Here is a 22871-nt window from a genome sequence, read left to right as displayed (position 1 = left end):
AGAGAAAGATGTTAATGATTTTTGAAAAAGGAGAATACAAAAGCATAAATATTGAAACATTTAAGTCCTTTCCTGCAAAGCTGCAGATGCCTTCCACTTTCACGTTTAAACAGTGATTCAGAACTTGAGTTCTGAATCACTGTTTGCCCATTCATACTATCAAATCCCTATTACTGTGCATGTGTCTAAATAATAAAAAGAAATTGGACATCAACAGACATTCACAGCTTTGCCCATAGAAATATACAAGTCGTATGGCGAAAACGATGATGCTCATATCTAAATATAGCTAAGCTCTTTTTATTTTGTAGCGATTGGCGATAACTCCATAAATATTAAATTTCAGTTAAATTGAATCTGGATAAAATTTGGTATATAAGGAATAACTGACAAAATAACAGATATAAACACTCAAAATTGCTCGACAAGAGCAATGAAATAGCGCAAAATAACCTTAAATAAAAGTATATAAAAAACAACAGGTATTGAATATAACACTATAGATGTTGGTAGAAGCACAAAAATAATACTACTAATAGGTTAATACTATTTAGAAAGATGAAAAAATAGAAAAAATAGAAAAAACCTGCATATATTAAATGTTGCGGTGTATGGAAAGCCACAGTCCTATAAAGGATAAAATGTCTTTGCAGAATGCCGGTCTGTAAATTCCTGACCCAGCAAAGAAGTGATAATCCTATATCTTGAATGCTCCGCTGCTCCTCTTAACGAGACGAATCTCCAAAGTGCAATTTCTAGAATAGGATGAAAGGAGAGAAGCGCAGGACGCGATTCAAGTGTAGAAATATTTATTCAGGTGAAACACACAAGATAATATACTCACAAGAGTTAAGATAAAAACAGGCACATCAAAATTAAAGTTGTCCCTCATACACGTATGGCTAGGGTCCAGTTGTATTTTTATGGATCATCAAAATGTCCCTTCGTGGTTTGTAAGCGTCCAATTTCAGTAAATGTAACAGCGGGTACTCCGATATCTCTAACCGCTGCGTCAGGGACACACCTCCACACACCCTCCGCTCAGTACCAATAGGAGAACCCCTAGTGCTGAGCTCACTGCACACGAGGACCTACGGTGCAGTGAGCTCAGCACTAGGGGTTCTCCTATTGGTACTGAGCGGAGGGTGTGTGGAGGTGTGTCCCTGACGCAGCGGTTAGAGATATCGGAGTACCCGCTGTTACATTTACTGAAATTGGACGCTTACAAACCACGAAGGGACATTTTGATGATCCATAAAAATACAACTGGACCCTAGCCATACGTGTATGAGGGACAACTTTAATTTTGATGTGCCTGTTTTTATCTTAACTCTTGTGAGTATATTATCTTGTGTGTTTCACCTGAATAAATATTTCTACACTTGAATCGCGTCCTGCGCTTCTCTCCTTTCATCCTATTCTAGAAATAACTGACAAAAGTTAGAAGCCTTTGAAAAATCAGTCATATTATATACATTCCACATTAAATGAACTTTTAACTGTGGCAGCACAATATAGTATATTTTTTAAATTTATAATAATACAACATTGGCATCGCTGATGTACTATTATTAGTAAATTATCTTCTATTAATCCATTATTATGTTATGTCAATTTTTTCGCAGTTGAAAAGACTGCTCTGACTATTTTCCATTTTTTCCCCTCGTAAATCAGCATTACAATTTCATAATGCTACCTAGCAACATTTTATGTGGAGAACATATATATATATATATATATATATATATATATACTGTATATATATATATATATGTGTGTGTGTTTTTATGTGTGTACATATGTATTTATATGTGTTTATATGCATATAAACACATAAATACGTATGTATACATATAGAGACCTATGTATGTGTGTATATATATATATATATATATGTATATATAAGTCCAAGGGGGGACCCAGCACTCACTCAACTCTGCATCATCCGAGGTGCACTCCAACCAATACACATAATTTTTCACAAAGAAAGGCACTCACTGGTATTTCAATCAACAAATACTTTTACTGCATAAGCTGCATGAACATTTTCAGATATACACCCGTCCTCAGACACAGATTACAGAAAGAACTTACCACCTTATAAGTGCTCCCGTCTTGTTTCCCAGTGTATACTGATCTGCCACTTCTGGAAACTCTGCGGCATCTAACCAGCGCAACTGCACATGCGCGGGTTGCGCTACGGAGCACCATCTCGGCCAACAGAAAATATTGGCATTTTAAAAATACCTAGATAAAGTGGAAAAACAATAGTCACGATAATGTTATCATATTGGACAATTATAGGTATGTAGTCATTACAAGTTATTCATCCTATATTATAATTAGCCTAGGCTTTACAGATAACAATGGAGATCCAAATTAGTATTAAGCCCTTTAGGCATCAAAGTATCTAAAATATATATCCATTTGGACTCCCTCTTTAAAAGTAATCTACCTCTGTCACCCCCCTCTCACTAGGGCCGGTATAGGGTCTATTATAATATATCTCAAGTCAGATACGACATGCCCCTGATTTAGCAAATGCCTAGCCGCCAGTTGCTCAGCACTGCCCGAATTCAGTGCAGTGCGTATTGCTGACCGGTGGTGAGCTATTCTTGTCCTGAGGTCATCCTGGATCTTCCGTTTGTAAAATGTTCCACAGAGACAGTGGAGCATGTATATTATGTGTGTAGTGGTGCAAGTAACCCTGTAATTAATGGTGTATCGCTTGTTCCTCCATGGGTGAACAAAATATTTGCTCTGCAATAGTCCCCCACATGTTACACATCCACTACACCTATAACAGCCATTCCTTTCAGTACCCAACCATGTCCTGTTGGTATCTCAGTTTGTTATCGGTACATAGCAATAGATCCCTCAATGATCTAACCTTTCTGTTTCCTACCATGGGACAATTAAACACATTGAATGGTAAGTTCACTCAAAAAAAAAAAAGTGCCAGTACTCATTGATTTTTTCATTGATATATTCTGCTTAGTAACTATGATAAAAACAAAGGGACAAGACTATTTACAACATTTGATGTATTTTGCAGCCCCCTCCTGTGAAAACCAGAGTATTTACATAATGATTACAAATATTACCTCTTATCAGTTGGCAGCCCTGTATATACGTTCAAAAAGCCTCAGTCTAGCGTCTTTAACGTGTTTGCATTAAATAGCTCTCCACTCGTAACCTAGCCCATTATGAGGTCATTTCACATCAAAGACACTCTCAGCTTTTACAGGGTTGGAATGTTCTGACAAATAGTCATTTGTGTATGTGTTGTTTTATCAGAACACAGAAAAACATGTAGACTTTTAGATGAATTATCAGAATTATTAATCATCATTTTTTTTTTCCAGAAAGGGGAAGTGCTGCATATTCTGAATAAAAAGCCTGATGGTTGGTGGTTGGCCCAGGATTCTAAAGGGAATAAAGGCATTGTCCCAAAAACCTACCTGCAGGTAATTACATGTTTTTATTTGTAATACCTAGTGGGCTACTTTAGAGATCATAAGGCATATTTTACAGCAAAAATAAAGATTGACTACAACAGCTTACCTTGCATATTGCATGTTTTTTTATATGTTGTAATCCTATAATTTTTTTTTATTTTTTTGGTAGCCCTGAGGCTTAAAGGGACAGTGCACCTTAAAATGTCTTTATTTGTGTTGCAAAGTATTAACTTAACCAGTCCATCTGGGTGAAATTTAGCAAAAGGCCGCTGTTTTGCAAAATTAAATTTAATCCAAGATTTTTTAACCTTTTAAACAAACCCCATAGGAGAGAGAGCACAGTGACATCACAAGTAAGAAAACTGTGCAGAGCTCAGTATAAGTGTGTTCAAAGCTAGAGATGTCAGACCAACATATATCTATGTAGCGGTTGCAGCATTAAAAAAAAAATCTTACTCAAAGTGCTGGTAATGCGCCTGACTAGTGGTGCAGTAAGATTTTAACAAAGTGTGAAGGGAGCTGTATTTTCAAAAGAATTATTCATAAATATGATAATACTAGTGCAGACCTTTTTAAAAAAAATGTAAACCAAAATTTAATTACAGAAGTGCAGTAAGAGTTTAGACCAACACTGAAGGTATTGGGGGTTCTGCATAAACAAAAGCACAAAGTGATTAGCGCATGTTCGTGTTAACTAAGTTATATGCAATGTTTGTACAACGCGTCATCAAATGATTTTAATTTAAAGGGACATTAAACCCAAATATTTTCTTTCATGGTTCAGATAGAGAATGCAATTTTAAACAATATTCCAAGTTACTTCTATTATCTAATTTGCTTTATTCTTTAGATATACTTTGTTGAAGAAAAAGCAATACACATTGATAAGCCAATCACATGAGGCATCTATGTGCAGCCACCAATCAGCAGCTACTAAGCCTATCTTGATATGCTTTTCAGCAAAGGATATCAAGAGAATGAAACAAATTAGATAATAGAAGTATATTAGAAAGTTCTTTAAAAATGACATACTCTTTCCAAATCATGAAAGAAAAAATGTAGGTTTCATGTACCTTTAATATATGACTTTGGGGGCATGTCCACTGAATATAGTTGCTCTGCCCTTTTCTTAGGGAGTCCCTGTATAGTATGATGAACATGTTGGAGGGGGAAACATTATAACCTATGTTTTATTGTTTATTATTGTAATTGTTGGTTGCATATAACTAAACCAGGGGTTTTCATTGTCTTAGGCGGTAGGCCTCCCCTCTGATGAAATTTACAAGACATCCCCCCCCTCCCCATAATAGATGTTACTTTATTTTTTCAGTTAAAAAAAAATTGTAATATTTATTTCTCCAACATAGGTGTGTCCGGTCCACGGCGTCATCCTTACTTGTGGGATATTCTCTTCCCCAACAGGAAATGGCAAAGAGCCCAGCAAAGCTGGTCACATGATCCCTCCTAGGCTCCGCCTACCCCAGTCATTCTCTTTGCCGTTGTACAGGCAACATCTCCACGGAGATGGCTTAGAGTTTTTTAGTGTTTAACTGTAGTTTTTATTATTCAATCAAGAGTTTGTTATTTTAAAATAGTGCTGGTATGTACTATTTACTCTGAAACAGAAAAGAGATGAAGATTTCTGTTTGTATGAGGAAAATGATTTTAGCAACCGTTACTAAAATCCATGGCTGTTCCACACAGGACTGTTGAGAGGAATTAACTTCAGTTGGGGGAACAGTGAGCAGTCTTTTGCTGCTTGAGGTATGACACATTCTAACAAGACGATGTAATGCTGGAAGCTGTCATTTTCCCTATGGGATCCGGTAAGCCATTTTTATTCAGACAGTAAATAAGGGCTTCACAAGGGCTTATTAAGACTGTAGACATTTTCTGGGCTAAATCGATCATATTTACACATATTTAGCCTTGAGGAATCATTTAATCTGGGTATTTTTTGTAAAATAATATCGGCAGGCACTGTTTTAGACACTTTATTCTATAGGGGCTTTCCCTAATCATAGTCAGAGCCTCATTTTCGCGCCGGTATGGCGCACTTGTTTTTGAGAACAGCATGACATGCAGCTGCATGTGTGTGGAGCTCTGATACATAGAAAAGTCTTTCTGAAGGCATCATTTGGTATCGTATTCCCCTTTGGGCTTGGTTGGGTCTCAGCAAAGCAGATTCCAGGGACTGTAAAGGGGTTAAATATAAAAACGGCTCCGGTTCCGTTATTTTAAGGGTTAAAGCTTCCAAATTTGGTGTGCAATACTTTTAAGGCTTTAAGACACTGTGGTGAAATTTTGGTGAATTTTGAACAATTCCTTCATACTTTTTCGCAATTGCATCAAGTTTATGCCTGTTTAACATGTCTGAACTACCAGATAGATTGTGTTCTGACTGTGGGGAAGCCAAGGTTCCTTCTCATTTAAATAGATGTGATTTATGTCATAAAAAATTTAGTAAAATGATGCCCAAGATGATTCCTCAAGTGAGGGGAGTAAGCATGGTACTGCATCATCCCCTCCTTCGTCTACACCAGTCTTGCCCATACAGGAGGCCCCTAGTACATCTAGCGCGCCAATACTCCTTACTATGCAACAATTAACGGCTGTAATGGATAATTCTATCAAAAACATTTTAGCCAATATGCCCACTTATCAGCGAAAGCGCGACTGCTCTGTTTTAGAAAATACTGAAGAGCATGAGGACGCTGATGATATTGTTTCTGAAGGGCCCCTACACCAGTCTGAGGGGGCCAGGGAGGTTTTGTCTGAGGGAGAAATTTCAGATTCAGGGAAAATTTCTCAACAAGCTGAACCTGATGTGATTACTTTTAAATTTAAGTTGGAACATCTCCGCGCTCTGCTTAAGGAGGTGTTATCCAATTTGGATGATTGTGATTATCTGGTCATTCCAGAAACACTATGTAAAATGGACAAGTTCCTAGAGGCCCCGGGGCCCCCCGAAGCTTTTCCTATACTCAAGCGGGTGGCGTACATTGTTAATAAAGAATGGGACAGGCCCGGTATACCTTTCGTACCTCCCCCCATATTTAAAAAATTGTTTCCTATAGTCGACCCCAGAAAGGACTTATGGCAGACAGTCCCCAAGGTCGAGGGGGCGGTTTCTACTCTAAACAAGCGCACCACTATACCCATAGTAGATAGTTGTGCTTTCCAAGATCCTATGGATAAAAAATTAGAAGGTTTGCTAAAAAAGATGTTTGTTCAGCAAGGTTACCTTCTACAACCACTTGCATGCATTGTCCCTGTCACTACAGCCGCGTGTTTCTGGTTCGTTGAGCTAGAAAAGGCGATTATTAGTAATTCTTCTTCTTATGAGGAGATTATGGACAGAATTCGTGCTCTTAAATTGGCTAATTCTTTCACCCTAGATGCCACCTTGCAATTGGCTAGGTTAGCGGCGAAAAATTCTGGGTTTGCTATTGTGGCGCAGAGCGCTTTGGTTAAAATCTTGGTCAGCGGATGCGTCTTCCAAGAACAAATTGTTTGACATTCCTTTCAAGGGGAAAACACTGTTTGGCCCTGACTTGAAAGAGATTATCTCTGATATCACTGGGGGCAAGGGCCACGCCCTTCCTCAGAATAGGTCTTTCAAGGCCAAAAATAAACCTAATTTTCGTCCCTTTCGCAGAAACGGACCAGCCCCAAGTGCTACGTCCTCTAAGCAGGAGGGTAATACTTCTCAAGCCAATCCAGCCTGGAGACCAATGCAAGGCTGGAACTAAGGAAAGCAGGTCAAGAAACCTGCCACTGCTCCCAAGACAGCATGAGATGCGGGCCCCCGATCCGGGACCGGATTTGGTGGGGGGCAGACTCTCTCTCTTCACTCAAGCTTGGGCAAGAGATGTTCTGGATCCTTGGGCGCTAGAAATAGTCTCCCAAGGTTATCTTCTGGAAGTGATTCATCCTGTTCCATTAAAAGAACGAGGGATGGGGTTCTACTCCAATCTGTTCGTAGTTCCCAAAAAAGAGGGAACGTTCAGACCAATCTTAGATCTCAAGATCCTAAACAAGTTTCTCAAGGTTCCATCGTCCAAAATGGAAACCATTCGAACAATCCTTCCATCCAGGAAGGTCAATTCTTGACCACGGTGGATTTAAAGGATGCGTATCTACATATTCCTGTCCACAAGGAACATCATCGGTTCCTAAGGTTCGCATTCCTGGACAAGCATTACCAGTTCGTGGCGCTTCCTTTCGGATTAGCCACTGCTCCAGGGTTTTTCACAAAGGTACTAGGGTCCCTTCTGGCGGTGCTAAGACCAAGGGGCATTGCTGTAGTACCTTACTTGGACGACATTCTGATTCAAGCGTCGTCCCTTCCTCAAGCAAAGGCTCACACGGACATAGTCCTGGCCTTTCTCAGATCTCACGGATGGAAAGTGAACGTGGAAAAGAGTTCTCTATCTCCGTCGACAAGAGTTCCCTTCTTGGGAACAATAATAGACTCCTTAGAAATGAGGATTTTTCTGACAGAGACCAGAAAAACAAAACTTCTAAACTCTTGTCGGATACTTCATTCCGTTCCTCTTCCTTCCATAGCGCAGTGCATGGAAGTGATAGGTTTGATGGTAGCGGCAATGGACATAGTTCCTTTTGCGCGCATTCATCTAAGACCATTACAACTGTGTATGCTCAGTCAGTGGAATGGGGACTATACAGACTTGTCTCAGAAGATACAAGTAACTCAGAGGACCAGAGACTCACTCCGTTGGTGGCTGTCCCTGGACAACCTGTCACAAGGGGTGACCTCCCGCAGACCAGAGTGGGTCATTGTCACGACCGACGCCAGTCTGATGGGCTGGGGCGCGGTCTGGGGATCCCTGAAAGCTCAGGGTCTTTGGTCTCGGGAAGAATCTCTTCTACCGATAAATATTCTGGAACTGAGAGCGATATTCAATGCTCTCAAGGCTTGGCCTCAGCTAGCGAGGGCCAAGTTCATACGGTTTCCATCAGACAACATGACGACTGTTGCGTACATCAACCATCAGGGGGGAACAAGGAGTTCCCTGGCGATGGAAGAAGTGACCAAAATCATTCAATGGGTGGAGACTCGCTCCTGCCACCTGTCTGCAATCCACATCCCAGGAGTGGAAAATTGGGAAGCGGATTTTCTGAGTCGTCAGACATTGCATCCGGGGGAGTGGGAACTCCATCCGGAAATCTTTGCCCAAATCACTCAACTGTGGGGCATTCCAGACATGGATCTGATGGCCTCTCGTCGGAACTTCAAGGTTCCTTGCTACGGGTCCAGATCCAGGGATCCCAAGGCGACTCTAGTAGATGCACTAGTAGCACCTTGGACCTTCAACCTAGCTTATGTATTCCCGCCGTCTCCTCTCATCCCCAGGCTGGCAGCCAGGATCAATCAGGAGAGGGCGTCGGTGATCTTGATAGCTCCTGCGTGGCCACGCAGGACTTGGTAGGCAGATCTGGTGAATATGTCATCGGCTCCACCATGGAAGCTACCTTTGAGACGAGACCTTCTTGTTCAAGGTCCGTTCGAACATCCGAATCTGGTCCTACTCCAGCTGACTGCTTGAGATTGAACGCTTGATCTTATCAAAGCGAGGGTTCTCAGATTCTGTTATTGATACTCTTGTTCAGGCCAGAAAGCCTGTAACTAGAAAAATTTACCACAAAATATGGAAAAAATATATCTGTTGGTGTGAATCTAAAGGATTCCCTTGGGACAAGGTAAAGATTCCTAGGATTCTATCCTTTCTTCAAGAAGGATTGGAGAAAGGATTATCTGCAAGTTCCTTGAAGGGACAGATTTCTGCCTTGTCTGTGTTACTTCACAAAAAGCTGGCAGCTGTGCCAGATGTTCAAGCCTTTGTTCAGGCTCTGGTTAGAATCAAGCCTGTTTACAAACTTAGTTCTTTCAGTTCTTCAGGGGGTTCCGTTTGAACCCTTACATTCCGTTGATATTAAGTTATTATCTTGGAAAGTTTTGTTTTTGGCTGCAATTTCTTCTGCTAGAAGAGTTTCAGAATTATCTGCTCTGCAGTGTTCTCCTCCTTATCTGGTGTTCCATGCAGATAAGGTGGTTTTATGTACTAAACCTGGTTTTCTTCCAAAAGTTGTTTCTAACGAAAACATTAACCAGGAGATAGTCGTGCCTTCTTTGTGTCCGAAACCAGTTTCGAAGAAGGAACGTTTGTTGCACAATTTGGATGTTGTTCGCGCTCTAAAATTCTATTTAGATGCTACAAAGGATTTTAGACAAACATCTTCCTTGTTTGTTGTTTATTCTGGTAACAGGAGAGGTCAAAAAGCAACTTCTACCTCTCTCTCTTTTTGGATTAAAAGCATCATCAGATTGGCTTACGAGACTGCCGGACGGCAGCCTCCTGAAAGAATCACAGCTCATTCCACTAGGGCTGTGGCTTCCACATGGGCCTTCAAGAACGAGGCTTCTGTTGATCAGATATGTAGGGCAGCGACTTGGTCTTCACTGCACACTTTTTCCAAATTTTACAAGTTTGATACTTTTGCTTCTTCTGAGGCTATTTTTTTGGGAGAAAGGTTTTGCAAGCCGTGGTGCCTTCCATTTAGGTGACCTGATTTGCTCCCTCCCTTCATCCGTGTCCTAAAGCTTTGGTATTGGTTCCCACAAGTAAGGATGACGCCGTGGACCGGACACACCTATGTTGGAGAAAACAGAATTTATGTTTACCTGATAAATTACTTTCTCCAACGGTGTGTCCGGTCCACGGCCCGCCCTGGTTTTTTAATCAGGTCTGATAATTTATTTTCTTTAACTACAGTCACCACGGTATCATATGGTTTCTCCTATGCAAATATTCCTCCTTAACGTCGGTCGAATGACTGGGGTAGGCGGAGCCTAGGAGGGATCATGTGACCAGCTTTGCTGGGCTCTTTGCCATTTCCTGTTGGGGAAGAGAATATCCCACAAGTAAGGATGACGCCGTGGACCGGACACACCGTTGGAGAAAGTAATTTATCAGGTAAACATAAATTCTGTTTTTATGTTTTAATTTGGGGAATTTTCATTTGATCCAGGGATTGCACACAGTTTCTGCACAACCAAAAGAGAGCTTCACTCACGTTTCATTTTGCAGTTTGTTAATCCTCGCCTAGATTTAGAGTTTTATCGGTAAGGACCCGCGTAGCTAACGCATGCTTTTTTCTGGCCGCACCTTTTAAATACCGCTGGTATTTAGAGTTAACAGAATGGCAGGGTTTTCAGTGCGTTAGGCTCCAAAAAGGGAGCGTAGAGCATAATTTAACGCCACTGCAACTCTAGATACCTGCGGTGCTTACGGACGCGGCCAGCCTCAAAAACGTGCTCGTGCACGATTCCCCCATAGGAAACAATGGAGCTGTTTGAGCTGAAAAAAAACCTAACACCTGCAAAAAAGCCGCGTTCAGCTCCTAACGCAGCCCCATTGTTTCCTATGGGGAAACACTTCCTACGTCTGCACCTAACACCCTAACATGTACCCCGAGTCTAAACACCCCTAACCTTACACTTATTAACCCCTATTCTGCCCCCCGCTATCGCTGACACCTGCATATTTTTTTTAACCCCTAATCTGCCGCTCCGTAAACCGCCGCTACTTACATTATCCCTATGTACCCCTAATCTGCTGCCCCTAACACCGCCGACCCCTATATTATATTTATTAACCCCTAATCTGCCGCCCCCAACGTCGCCTCCACCTAACTACACTTATTAACCCCTAATCTGCTGACCGGACCTGAGCGCTACTATAATAAATGTATTAACCCCTAATCCGCCTCACTCCCGCCTCAATAACCCTATAATAAATAGTATTAACCCCTAATCTGCCCTCCCTAACATTGCCGACACCTAACTTCAAGTATTAACCCCTAATCTGCCGATCGGAGCTCACCGCTACTCTAATAAATTTTTTAACCCCTAAAGCTAATTCTAACCCTAACACCCCCCTAAGTTAAATATAATTTTATTCTAACGAAATAAATTAACTCTTATTAAATAACTTATTCCTATTTAAAGCTAAATACTTACCTGTAAAATAAACCCTAATATAGCTACAATATAAATTATAATTATATTGTAGCTATTTTAGGATTAATATTTATTTTACAGGCAAATTTGTAATTATTTTAACCAGGTACAATAGCTATTAAATAGTTAAGAACTATTTAATAGTTACCTAGTTAAAATAATTACAAAATTACCTGTAAAATAAATCCTAACCTAAGTTACAATTAAACCTAACACTACACTATCAATAAATTAATTAAATACAATACCTACAATTATCTACAATTAAACCTAACACTACACTATCAATAAATAAATTAAATACAATTTTAAATACAATTAAATAAACTAACTAAAGTACAAAAAATAAAAAAGAACTGTTACAAAAAATAAAAAAATATTTACAAACATTAGAAAAAAATTACAACAATTTTAAACTAATTACACCTACTCTAAGCCCCCTAATAAAATAACAAAGACCCCCAAAATAAAAAAATGCCCTACCCTATTCTAAATTACAAAAGTTCAAAGCTCTTTTACCTTACCAGCCCTTAATAGGGCCCTTTGCGGGGCATGCCCCAAAAAATTCAGCTCTTTTGCCTGTAAAAAAAAACATACAATACCCCCCCCAACATTACAGCCCACCACCCACATACCCCTAATCTAACCCAAACCCCCCTTAAATAAACCTAACACTAAGCCCCTGAAGATCTTCCTACCTTATCTTCACCTCACCGGGTCTCACCGATCGGTCCTGGCTCCAAAATCTTCATCCAACCCAAGCGGGGGCTGGCGATCCATAATCCTGCGGCTGAAGAGGTCCAGAAGAGGCTCCAAAGTCTTCATCCTATCCGGGAAGAAGAGGCGATCCAGACCGGCAACCATCTTGATCCAAGCGGCATCTTCTATCTTCATCCGATGAGGAACGGCTCCATCGCGAAGACCTCCAGCGCGGATCAATCTTCTTCCGACGACGTCCAACTGAAGAATGACGGTTCCTTTTAGGGACGTCATCCAAGATGGCGTCCTTCGAATTCCGATTGGCTGATAGGATTCTATCAGCCAATCGGAATTAAGGTAGGAAAATTCTGATTGGCTGATGGAATCAGCCAATCAGAATCAAGTTCAATCCGATTGGCTGATCCGATCAGCCAATCAGATTGAGCTCGCATTCTATTGGCTGTTCCGATCAGCCAATCAGAATTTTCCTACCTTAATTCCGATCCCTTAAAGGAACCGTCATTCTTCAGTTGGACGTCGTCGGAAGAAGATTGATCCGCGCTGGAGGTCTTCGCGATGGAGCCGTTCCTCATCGGATGAAGATAGAAGATGCCGCTTGGATCAAGATGGTTGCCGGTCTGGATTGCCTCTTCTTCCCGGATAGGATGAAGACTTTGGAGCCTCTTCTGGACCTCTTCAGCCGCAGGATTATGGATCGCCAGCCCCCGCTTGGGTTGGATGAAGATTTTGGAGCCAGGACCGATCGGTGAGACCCGGTGAGGTGAAGATAAGGTAGGAAGATCTTCAGGGGCTTAGTGTTAGGTTTATTTAAGGGGGGTTTGGGTTAGATTAGGGGTATGTGGGTGGTGGGTTGTAATGTTGGGGGGGGTATTGTATGTTTTTTTTTACAGGCAAAAGAGCTGAATTTTTTGGGGCATGCCCCGCAAATGGCCCTTTTAAGGGCTGGTAAGGTAAAAGAGCTTTGAACATTTGTAATTTAGAATAGGGTAGGGCATTTTTTTTATTTTGGGGGTCTTTGTTATTTTATTAAGGGGCTTAGAGTAGGTGTAATTAGTTTAAAATTGTTGTAATTTTTTTCTAATGTTTGTAAATATTTTTTTATTTTTTGTAACTTAGTTCTTTTTTATTTTTTGTACTTTAGTTAGTTTATTTAATTGTATTTATTTGTAGGAATTGTATTTAATTTATTTATTGATAGTGTAGTGTTAGGTTTAATTGTAGATAATTGTAGGTATTTTATTTAATTAATTTATTGATAGTGTAGTGTTAGGTTTAATTGTAAGTTAGGTTAGGATTTATTTTACAGATAATTTTGTAATTATTTTAACTAGGTAACTATTAAATCGTTCTTAACTATTTAATAGCTATTGTACCTGGTTAAAATAATTACAAAGTTGCCTGTAAAATAAATATTAATCCTAAAATAGCTACAATGTAATTATAATTTATATTGTAGCTATATTAGGGTTTATTTTACAGGTAAGTATTTAGCTTTAAATAGTAATAATTTATTTAATAAGAGTTCATTTATTTCGTTAGATTTAAATTATATTTAACTTAGGGGGGTGTTAGGGTTAGGGTTAGACTTAGCTTTAGGGGTTAATCCATTTATTAGAGTAGCAGCGAGATTCGGTCGGCAGATTAGGGGTTAATAATTGAAGTTAGGTGTCGGCGATGTTAGGGAGGGCAGATTAGGGGTTAATACTATTTATTATAGGGTTATTGAGGCGGGAGTGAGGCGGATTAGGGGTTAATAACTTTATTATAGTAGCGGTGCGGTCCGCTCGGCAGATTAGGGGTTAATAAGTGTAGGTAGGTGGAGGCGACGTTGAGGGGGGCAGATTAGGGGTTAATAAATATAATATAGGGGTCGGCGGTGTTAGGGGCAGCAGATTAGGGGTACATAAGGATAACGTAGGTAGCGGCGCTTTGCGGTCGGCAGATTAGAGGTTAATTATTGTATGTAGCTGGCGGCGACGTTGTGGGGGGCAGGTTAGGGGTTAATAAATATAATATAGGGGTCGGCGGTGTTAGGGGCAGCAGATTAGGGGTACATAAGTATAACGTAGGTGGCGGTCGGCAGATTAGGGGTTAACAAAATGTAATAGAGTGGCGGCGATGTGGGGGAACCTCGGTTTAGGGGTGTATAGGTAGTTTATGGGTGTTAGTGTACTTTAGGGCACAGTAGTTAAGAGCTTTATAAACCGGCGTTAGCCCAGAAAGCTCTTAACTACTGACTTTTTTCTGCGGCTGGAGTTTTGTCGTTAGATTTCTAACGCTCACTCCAGACACGACTCTAAATACCGGAGTTAGAAAGATCCCATTGAAAAGATAGGATACGCAATTGACGTAAGGGGATCTGCGGTATGGAAAAGTTGCGTGTGGAAAGTGAGCGTTAGACCCTTTCCTGACTGACTCCAAATACCGGCGGTAGCCTAAAAGCAGCGTTAGGAGCCTCTAACGCTGGTTTTCAAGGCTTCCGCCAAACTCTAAATCTAGGCCCCTGTGTTTAAATCAAGTTACTAATCAAGACAATAAATGCAATGCAGTTTCTGAGCAGTTTCGACCTCAGTGCTTTTCTTCCACCTATATTCCACCCTTTGCCTTATTCCAAAACAACATGGCAAGGGCCCTTTTTGATTGGTGCAATACCCGGCTGATTTTACTGACCACCAGGCTAAAATGTTAAGCCAAAATTGGCTAATATAATTTTTTCCCAATGTTTATTTCCCAAATTATCATTACATTAATTTATGTTAAATCATTCAATTAATTTGTGCTTTAGATAGAAGAAAATGTTATAATATTACAAAGTATTACACTGCCCCCACCCAGTTACTTTATAATGCCACCCTGCTGGTACAATTTTCTGTGGAGAACACTGCAGCCATATCTATTCAACTATTAATGAGCTATAAGCATCTACAAAAGTAATTTAGCATAAACTACCCTGGTTAACTCCTTGTGTGCAGCTAACCGCTGTGTTTCATGCATAAGAATGAAGGTGTTTACTCACTACTGTTGTTCTGTCAAGCCTGAAAAATCCTAGAAAAATGACCAGAAGCACATTTATGTTTGTAATCTTGTACTATTACTGACAGGTATATAAAAAAGGTGAACCAAGTCCAGATCCTAGTGAGGAAGAAAGTGAAGATGATGGGGAGGAGACAACAGATGTCAAACCTATGTAAGTAGAATAATGTTATTTACTCATAGAGATAATTACATTTTTTTTTTTTTAAACTTGTACTTGTGTGGAATTATTTTTTCGCAATTTTCCATGATAACTCTTATTTCTTTGCATAGCTTTTACCTCATTTATTGATACAAAAGGATTAAAGGACCATAATAGACAAACAATTACATGCTCTAATTTGTTAGAACATGTAATTTTAAGACTATCAACACTGAAAAGGGTTTAAACACACAGAAGAAGTTCCGCTTGGGACTCACAGGACACAGCTGGTCCCAAGTGGAAACCGCTGCTGATCCAATCAGCAGTGCTTAGCTGCATGACTCAGATGGCCTAAAGAATATGAGCAGCATCTAGAATCTGATGAACAGCTCAGAATAGGGGTGGAAATGGCTCAGTAGTTAGAGGGTTAACCAAAATAATTTGCTCATTCACCTGTCTTTAATCAGTCGTAGCTACTGTTACAATCCGATTGTTTGGCATTTCAAGAGCAACAGTATCCATGGCTATGACTGTATACACAAAAGCATGGCAAGACTTTATCGGCAAAGAATAGTGGGAAAACTAAAACAGAATGATAGGGACTGTCGACCACTAACAAGGATTTTGTCCAAACAGCACAGAACTACTGCATCAAAAGTGACAGTAGAACTCAATATCCACCTTGAACACCCTGTTTCCACAAAAACAGTCGGCAGAGAACTTCACAAAGCCAACATCCATGGAAAAGCTGCAATTGTTAAACTATTAATCACCGACACCGAATGCGAAAACAATGGTGTCATGATCATAAAAACTGGATGGTTGAAGACTGGAAACAAGTGATATGGTCCAAAGAGTCACCATTTCAATTATTCCCAACAGCAGGTTGGGTTTATGTATAGAGAATACCCAAGAAAGCATACAACTTGGACTGGGAGTGGATCTGTGATGATTTGGACGGCCAAATCTTGATTTTCATCTGTCCCCACTATCGCTAAATTGTTGAGTTACTGCCAGCAAGTACTTGGATAATCTAGGTTATTATGTGCATCAAATGATCCAAATGTTTCTTTCCAACAACAATTACATTTTTCAAGATGAAAATGCGCCCATACTCAAAACAGTTCAGTTTTAATTTGACGAGCAGCAAGATGAAATTCAACATCTGCTCAGCTCAGTCATCTGACTTGAATATCATTGAACCACGGTGGGCAGTTTAGGAGAGATGAATGAGATGCAGATTCTCTCCTCCAACATCTTTGAAGCAATTGGCAAATGTTCTGATATACGAATTGTGCAGCTTTCCACCGGAGACTATTTATTCATTTATCTTTCATATTTAAATAACTTTAGTATGATAAGAATTTTCTCAGGGATTAAAAGTACAATTTTTACTTGATTTGTTTTATTATTTAAAAAGATAACTCCTTTACTATCCATTCCTAAGCTTTGCATAACCAACATTGCTACACTAATTTATAACCTGTAAGTTTGCCTGTTTCTAAGCCCCCGCAGACCACCTCTTATCTCAGTACTTTTTATTAGCTTTTTAAATCTTGCACAACAGCTAGATGGTGCTACTTCATGTGTGCTGTATAGATAACACTGTGCTCACTCCTGTGGAGAATGATAATGGTTATACAAGAGCCAGCACTGATTATGCAATATGCAAGATTTTGAAAAGCTCTGAGATAAGGGGCAGTCTGCAGGGGTTAGATACAGATAATCATAAAGGTAAAAAGTATATTAATATAACAGTATTGGTTATGAAAAACTGGAGATTTGGTTATAAAGGGATTATGTATCTTTTTAAATAATTCCAATAACAATTTTCAAGTTGACCGTCCCTTTATTTAAACCAAAAATGTTTTATGTTTGAAGGGGGCTCTCTAAAATGTATATTAAAAGTTATCTGCCAGATTACGAATTTTGTCGGTAAAGACTTGCAGTGCTAACGAGCCTTTTTTATCCACCGCTCACTTAAGACAACGCTGGTATTACAGGTTTTCTGAATGGCTGCGTTAGCCTCAGAAAAGTGAGCGTTGAGCAAATTTAGCTTCACTTCTCACTGTAATACCAGTGTTGCTTACGGTAGCGGTAAGCTGGCTAAAACGTGCTCGTGCACGATCTCCCCATAGGAAACAATGGGGCTGAGACGGCTGAAAAAAAACCTAACACCTGCAAAAAAGCAGCGTCCAGCTTCTAACGCAGCCCCATTGTTTCCTATGGGAAAATACTTTCTAAGTCTACACCTAACACCCTAACATGAACCCCGAGTCTAAACACCCCTAATCTTATACTTATTAACCCCTAATCTGCCGCTCCCGACATCGCCGACACCTGCATTATACTATTAACCCCTAATCTGCCGCTCCGGACACCGCCGCCACCTACATTATACTTATGAATCTCTAATCTGCTGCCCCCAACATCGCCGACGTCTACATTATATTTATTAACCCCCTAATCTGCCGCCCCCAATGTAGCCACAACCTAACTACACTTATTAACCCCTAATCTGCCGACCGGACATCGCCGCTACTTTAATAAATGTATTAACCCCTAAACCGCCGCACTCCCGCCTTGCAAACACTAGTTAATTTTTATTAACCCCTAATCTGCCTGCCCTAACATCGCCGACACCTACTTACATTTATTAACCCCTAATCTGCCACCACCAATGTTGCTGCTACTATAATAAAGTTATTAACCCCTAAACCTAAGTCTAACCCTAACCCTAACACCCCCCTAATTTAAATATAATTTAAATACATCTAAAAAAAATAACTACAATTAAATAAATTATTCCTATTTAAAACTAAATACTTACCTGTAAAATAAACCATAAGATAGCTACAATATAATTAATAATTACATTGTAGCTATCTTATGATTTATTTTTATTTTACAGGCAACTTTGTATTTATTTAACTAGGTACAATAGTTATTAAATAGTTATTAACTATTTAATAACTACCTAGCTAAAATAAGTACGAAATTACCTGTAAAATAAATCCTAACCTAAGTTACAATTACACCTAACACTACACTGTCATTAAATAAATTACCTAAACTACCTACAATTAATTACAATTAAATACAATAAATAAAAAACCCCCCACTATATTACAGAAAAAAATAAACACTAAATTACAGAAAATAAAAAAAATTACAAGAAGTTTAAACTAATTGCACCTAATCTAAGCCCCCTAATAAAATAAAAAAGCCCCCCAAAATAATAAAAAGCCCTACCCTATACTAAATTACAAATAGCCCTTAAAAGGGCCTTTTGCGGGGCATTGCCCCAAAGTAATCAGCTCTTTTACCTGTAAAAAAAAAGAATACAATACCCCCCCCCCAACATTACAACCCACCACCCACACACCCCTACTCTAAAACCCACCCAATACCCCCTTAAAAAAAACTAACACTACCCCATTGAAAATCACCCTACATTGAGCCGTCTTCACCCAGCCGGGCACAAGTGGTCATCCGATCCGTCCAGAAGTCTTCATCCGATGGGCCAGAAGAGGACATCCAGACCGGCAGAAGTCTTCATCCTATCCGGGCAGAAGAGGACATCCATACCGGGAGAAGGCTTCATCCAAGCGGCATCTTCTATCTTCATCCATCCAACGAGGAACGACTCCATCTTGAAGACCTCTGGCGCGGAACATCCTTCTAGGCAGACGAACTAACGACGAATGACGGTTCCTTTAAATGACGTCATCCAAGATGACGTCCCTCGAATTCCGATTGGCTGATAGGATTCTATCAGCCAATCGGAAATAAGGTAGGAAAAATCCGATTGGTTGATGCTATCAGCCAATCGGATTGAAGTTCAATCCGATTGGCTGATTGGATCAGCCAATAGAATTGACCTCGCATTCTATTGGCTGATCCAATCAGCCAATCGTTGGATAAAAAGCAGCGTTAGGACCCCTTAACGCTGCTTTTTAAGGCTAATGCAAAACTCGTAATCTCGCCATATGTTTCTTAGAAATAACTGGGGTAACATTGATTTAAAGCATGCGTATTGGTAGTAAAAGTTATACTTTTGATATACCTACAGACAAACTATTTTTCTTAGATGATGTGTGTTGAGGAATGCAAACCAGTATTGTATTATTTTCGATTAGTGCAAGAAAGAATTCGGGCTTGTTTTTCTGCATATGGTCCAATAAATATTTAGTTTTTTAAAAGAGCAGTAATGGAATAAATACCCTTTTCTTATTAGCTATACACATTTATTTTTTTAAACAGTAAGCCTACAGAAGAGTCCATTTCTCAGTTGAATTCATCTAAGAAGAGCCAAGAGGTAAGAACACTATACTTTCTGCTTAGCTATTGTAGTGCTTGTAATGCTTTCTTTGCAGTGTTCTCCACAGAAAATGTTGCCTGCCAGGTGGCATTATACATTAGCTAGGCAGTGGCAGTGTAATACATTCTAATATTATAAAAGTCTGCTATCTAAAGCGCAAATAAATTGCATAATTTAACATATATTTATTTAATGACAATTTGTGTGATAAACAGTGAAAAATGTTAATACTAGCTAATATAGGTTAATATTGGCAAACATTTTAGCCGGGTGGTTAGTTAAATCAGCCGGGTGTTGCACATATTAAAAAATGTCCTGGGGAGCACATTGCTCTGTGTATATGATTGTGATCTGATTGTTGAGTTGAACATCTCTTCTATGTAACTGTCCATCATCTTCGATAATAACATTTAGGAGATATAAATTATTTTGACTGATGCCAGCTAAACACTATTACTTCTTGTTTCTAAAAATTTTTTATTATATTGATTCCAAAGAAGTCAGGGCTCTTCTCTCAAAATCTAGGTGCACAGTGAGATAGGTGTGGTGAATGCTGGCTGATGGTTGGATTTCATGTCCAGATTGACTGGAGATTACTGTGAGTCAGGAAGGGTTATGATCAGGTAGAACACATTCTATAACTGAAGGTCTAGTATAAATATACATATGTGCTCTTACATTAATAAGCTAATTATACACCCATTCTCGTCATGCATGGGGATCAGCTATAAGAAGCTGGTTTCAGGGATCCCTCAGATCATTGGTGGCTTAGTGAGCTGTACTCCCAAGCCTTTAATTGGAAAACTGGTGATGTCGCCACAAACATATGGTGATATCTCAAATGAACGTGGTTAGTGTAGATGCCAGGGAGCTCAATAAAAGAGGTAATTCAAATAGATAAAAAAGGGAAATATGATACAAAAAAATCCCATAGGGGCGCTTCCTTACTACAGATCCTATAACAGGATTGATAGGGACATATAGCATAAAAAAACACATCAAATCCAGATGAAACAATAGAATGCATATATAAAAGTCCTTAACATTCAATAAGCTGGCAGCGCTCAAAACGATGGTCAGTCCCTGGTGATGATAAATCTGAAAAGAAGAAAACACAGAGGCGCCAAAATGGCCTAGTAACGTCTGTACACAGGAAGATTCAGTGTGATCTAAAATGGTACTCACAAGGATAAAGCACACAATGGTACAGCTGAAGCAGACTGGAACAATAGCAGTGGTCCAGTTCACTGTTTGCCAACAATTCAAGCACCTGATCAAATGATCCGCAGGTAAGGCATTCGTTCAATATGTAGCGCACCTTCAGGACTTTTTTATCGTTTGGTTCTGAGAGGATCCTGTCTACACCTGAGAATAGTCTACTGGGCGACTGAGAGGTCCCAGCTTGCCTTTACTGCACCTGGAGGTGCGCTACATATTGAACAAATGCCTTACCTGCGGATCATTTGATCGGGTGCTTGAATTGTTGGCACACAGTGAGCTGGACCCCTGCTATTGTTCCAGTCTGCTTCAGCTGTACCATTGTGTGCTTTATCCTTGTGAGTACCATTTTAGATCACACTGAATCTTCCTGTGTACAGACGTTACTAGGCCATATTGGCGCCTCTGTGTTCTCTTCTTTTCTGATTCAAATAGATTCCACACGTGTATCACTTTCTTGATTATATTTAATAACAAATATGCTTGTACTCTGTAGATGTGTGAAAAACAAACTATATTTGATCTCCACTCCTTAAGGGGTGGATACAGGGTAGTTAAAGGGACATGAAACCCAAAAATCTTCTTTCGTGATTCAGATGGAGAATACAATTTTAAATAACTTTCCAATTTAATTCTATTATTTATTTTGCTTTCTTCTCTTTTTATCCTTTGCTGAAAGGGTTATCTAGGTAAGCTCAGGAGCAGCAAAGAACCTAGATTCTAGCTACTGATTGGTTGCTGCATATATGTACCTATTTTCATTGGCTCACCCATGTGTTCAGTTAGAAACCAGTAGTGCATTGCTGCTCCTTCAACAAATGATACCAAGAAAATAAAACAAATTAGATAATAGAAGTAAAGTAAAAAGTTGTTTAAAATTGTATTCTCTATCTGAAACATTAAAGAACATTTTTGGGTTTCATGTCCCTTTAATGACTTATTCACAGCCCTACACATACTTGAATAAATTATGCATTATATTGTATTTGTTTCTGGGGAAAAAAAAGTTAATACTTAGGTTTGTGTGATATTAAAGTGAATGTAAATTTTGATGCTAAAGTGCCCGGTTTTTAAAACTTTGATTAAAAACAGGGGCACTTTAATTCATCAAAATTTACATTTCACTCCTGTTGTGACAAAAAACTTACCTTTTAAACTTCACAGCAGCTCCAGCTTCCTCCGGTCTCACAAGCCATTTCTGATGTCAGAAATGATTGATAGGTCATCCTCCAATCACAGCTCCCCCCCCCCCCCCGGGGTATTCAGTGTCTGATTCACTACTGTGATTGGAGGAAGCCGAATGCCTCATTTTAGACCCAGGAAGAGGCTTTGAAACGGGTGGAGGAAGCTGGAGCTGCTGTGAAGATTAAAAGGTAAGTTTTTTTTCACAACAGGAGTGAAATGAAAATTTCTCTTGTAAGGTGTATCCAGTCCACGGATTCATCCATTACTTGTGGGATATTCTCCTTCCCAACAGGAAGCTGCAAGAGGATCACCTACAGCAGAGCTGTCTATATAGCTCCTCCCCTAACTGCCACCTCCCAGTCATTCTCTTGCAGCTCTCAACAAGGGAAGCAGCTAGAGAGATGTGGTGCATTAATGTAGTTTATCTTCAATCAAAAGTTTGTTATTTTCAAATGGTACCAGAGTTGTACTATTTTAGCCTCAGGCAGAAAGTTGAAGAGTCTGCCTGTGGTCTTTGATGATCTTAACAGGTTGGAACTAAGATCCATTGCTGTTCTCACACATAACTGAAGAGATGGGTAACTTCAGCTGGGGGAATAGCGTGCAGGGTCTCCTGCTCTGAGGTATGTGCAGTTTTAAATTTTTCTAGAGAAATGATAAGCTAGAAAATGCTGACAATACCGGATTTATTTAAGGTAAGCCTGATTACAGTGATTTAATAACGACTGGTATCATGCTTGCTGTAAAGGG

General features: G+C 39.6%; 1 protein-coding gene across 1 annotated transcript in view; it reads left to right on the top strand.

Moving 5' to 3' along the window:
* The window catches only part of NPHP1 (nephrocystin 1), a 322800-nt gene that overhangs the window by 60186 nt on the left and 239743 nt on the right, over positions 1 to 22871 (top strand). The window contains exons 6-8 of the mRNA XM_053711944.1: positions 3366 to 3467; positions 15324 to 15409; positions 19661 to 19715. Coding sequence (XP_053567919.1) covers positions 3366 to 3467; positions 15324 to 15409; positions 19661 to 19715 — 243 coding nt within the window. The remainder of the gene's footprint in view (positions 1 to 3365; positions 3468 to 15323; positions 15410 to 19660; positions 19716 to 22871) is intronic.

This window comes from Bombina bombina, chromosome 4, assembly GCF_027579735.1.
Source record: "Bombina bombina isolate aBomBom1 chromosome 4, aBomBom1.pri, whole genome shotgun sequence".
NCBI classification, from domain to species: Eukaryota; Metazoa; Chordata; class Amphibia; order Anura; family Bombinatoridae; genus Bombina; species Bombina bombina.
Note: the sequence above shows the minus strand (reverse complement) of the source record. Positions and strands in the feature narration are given on the sequence as shown.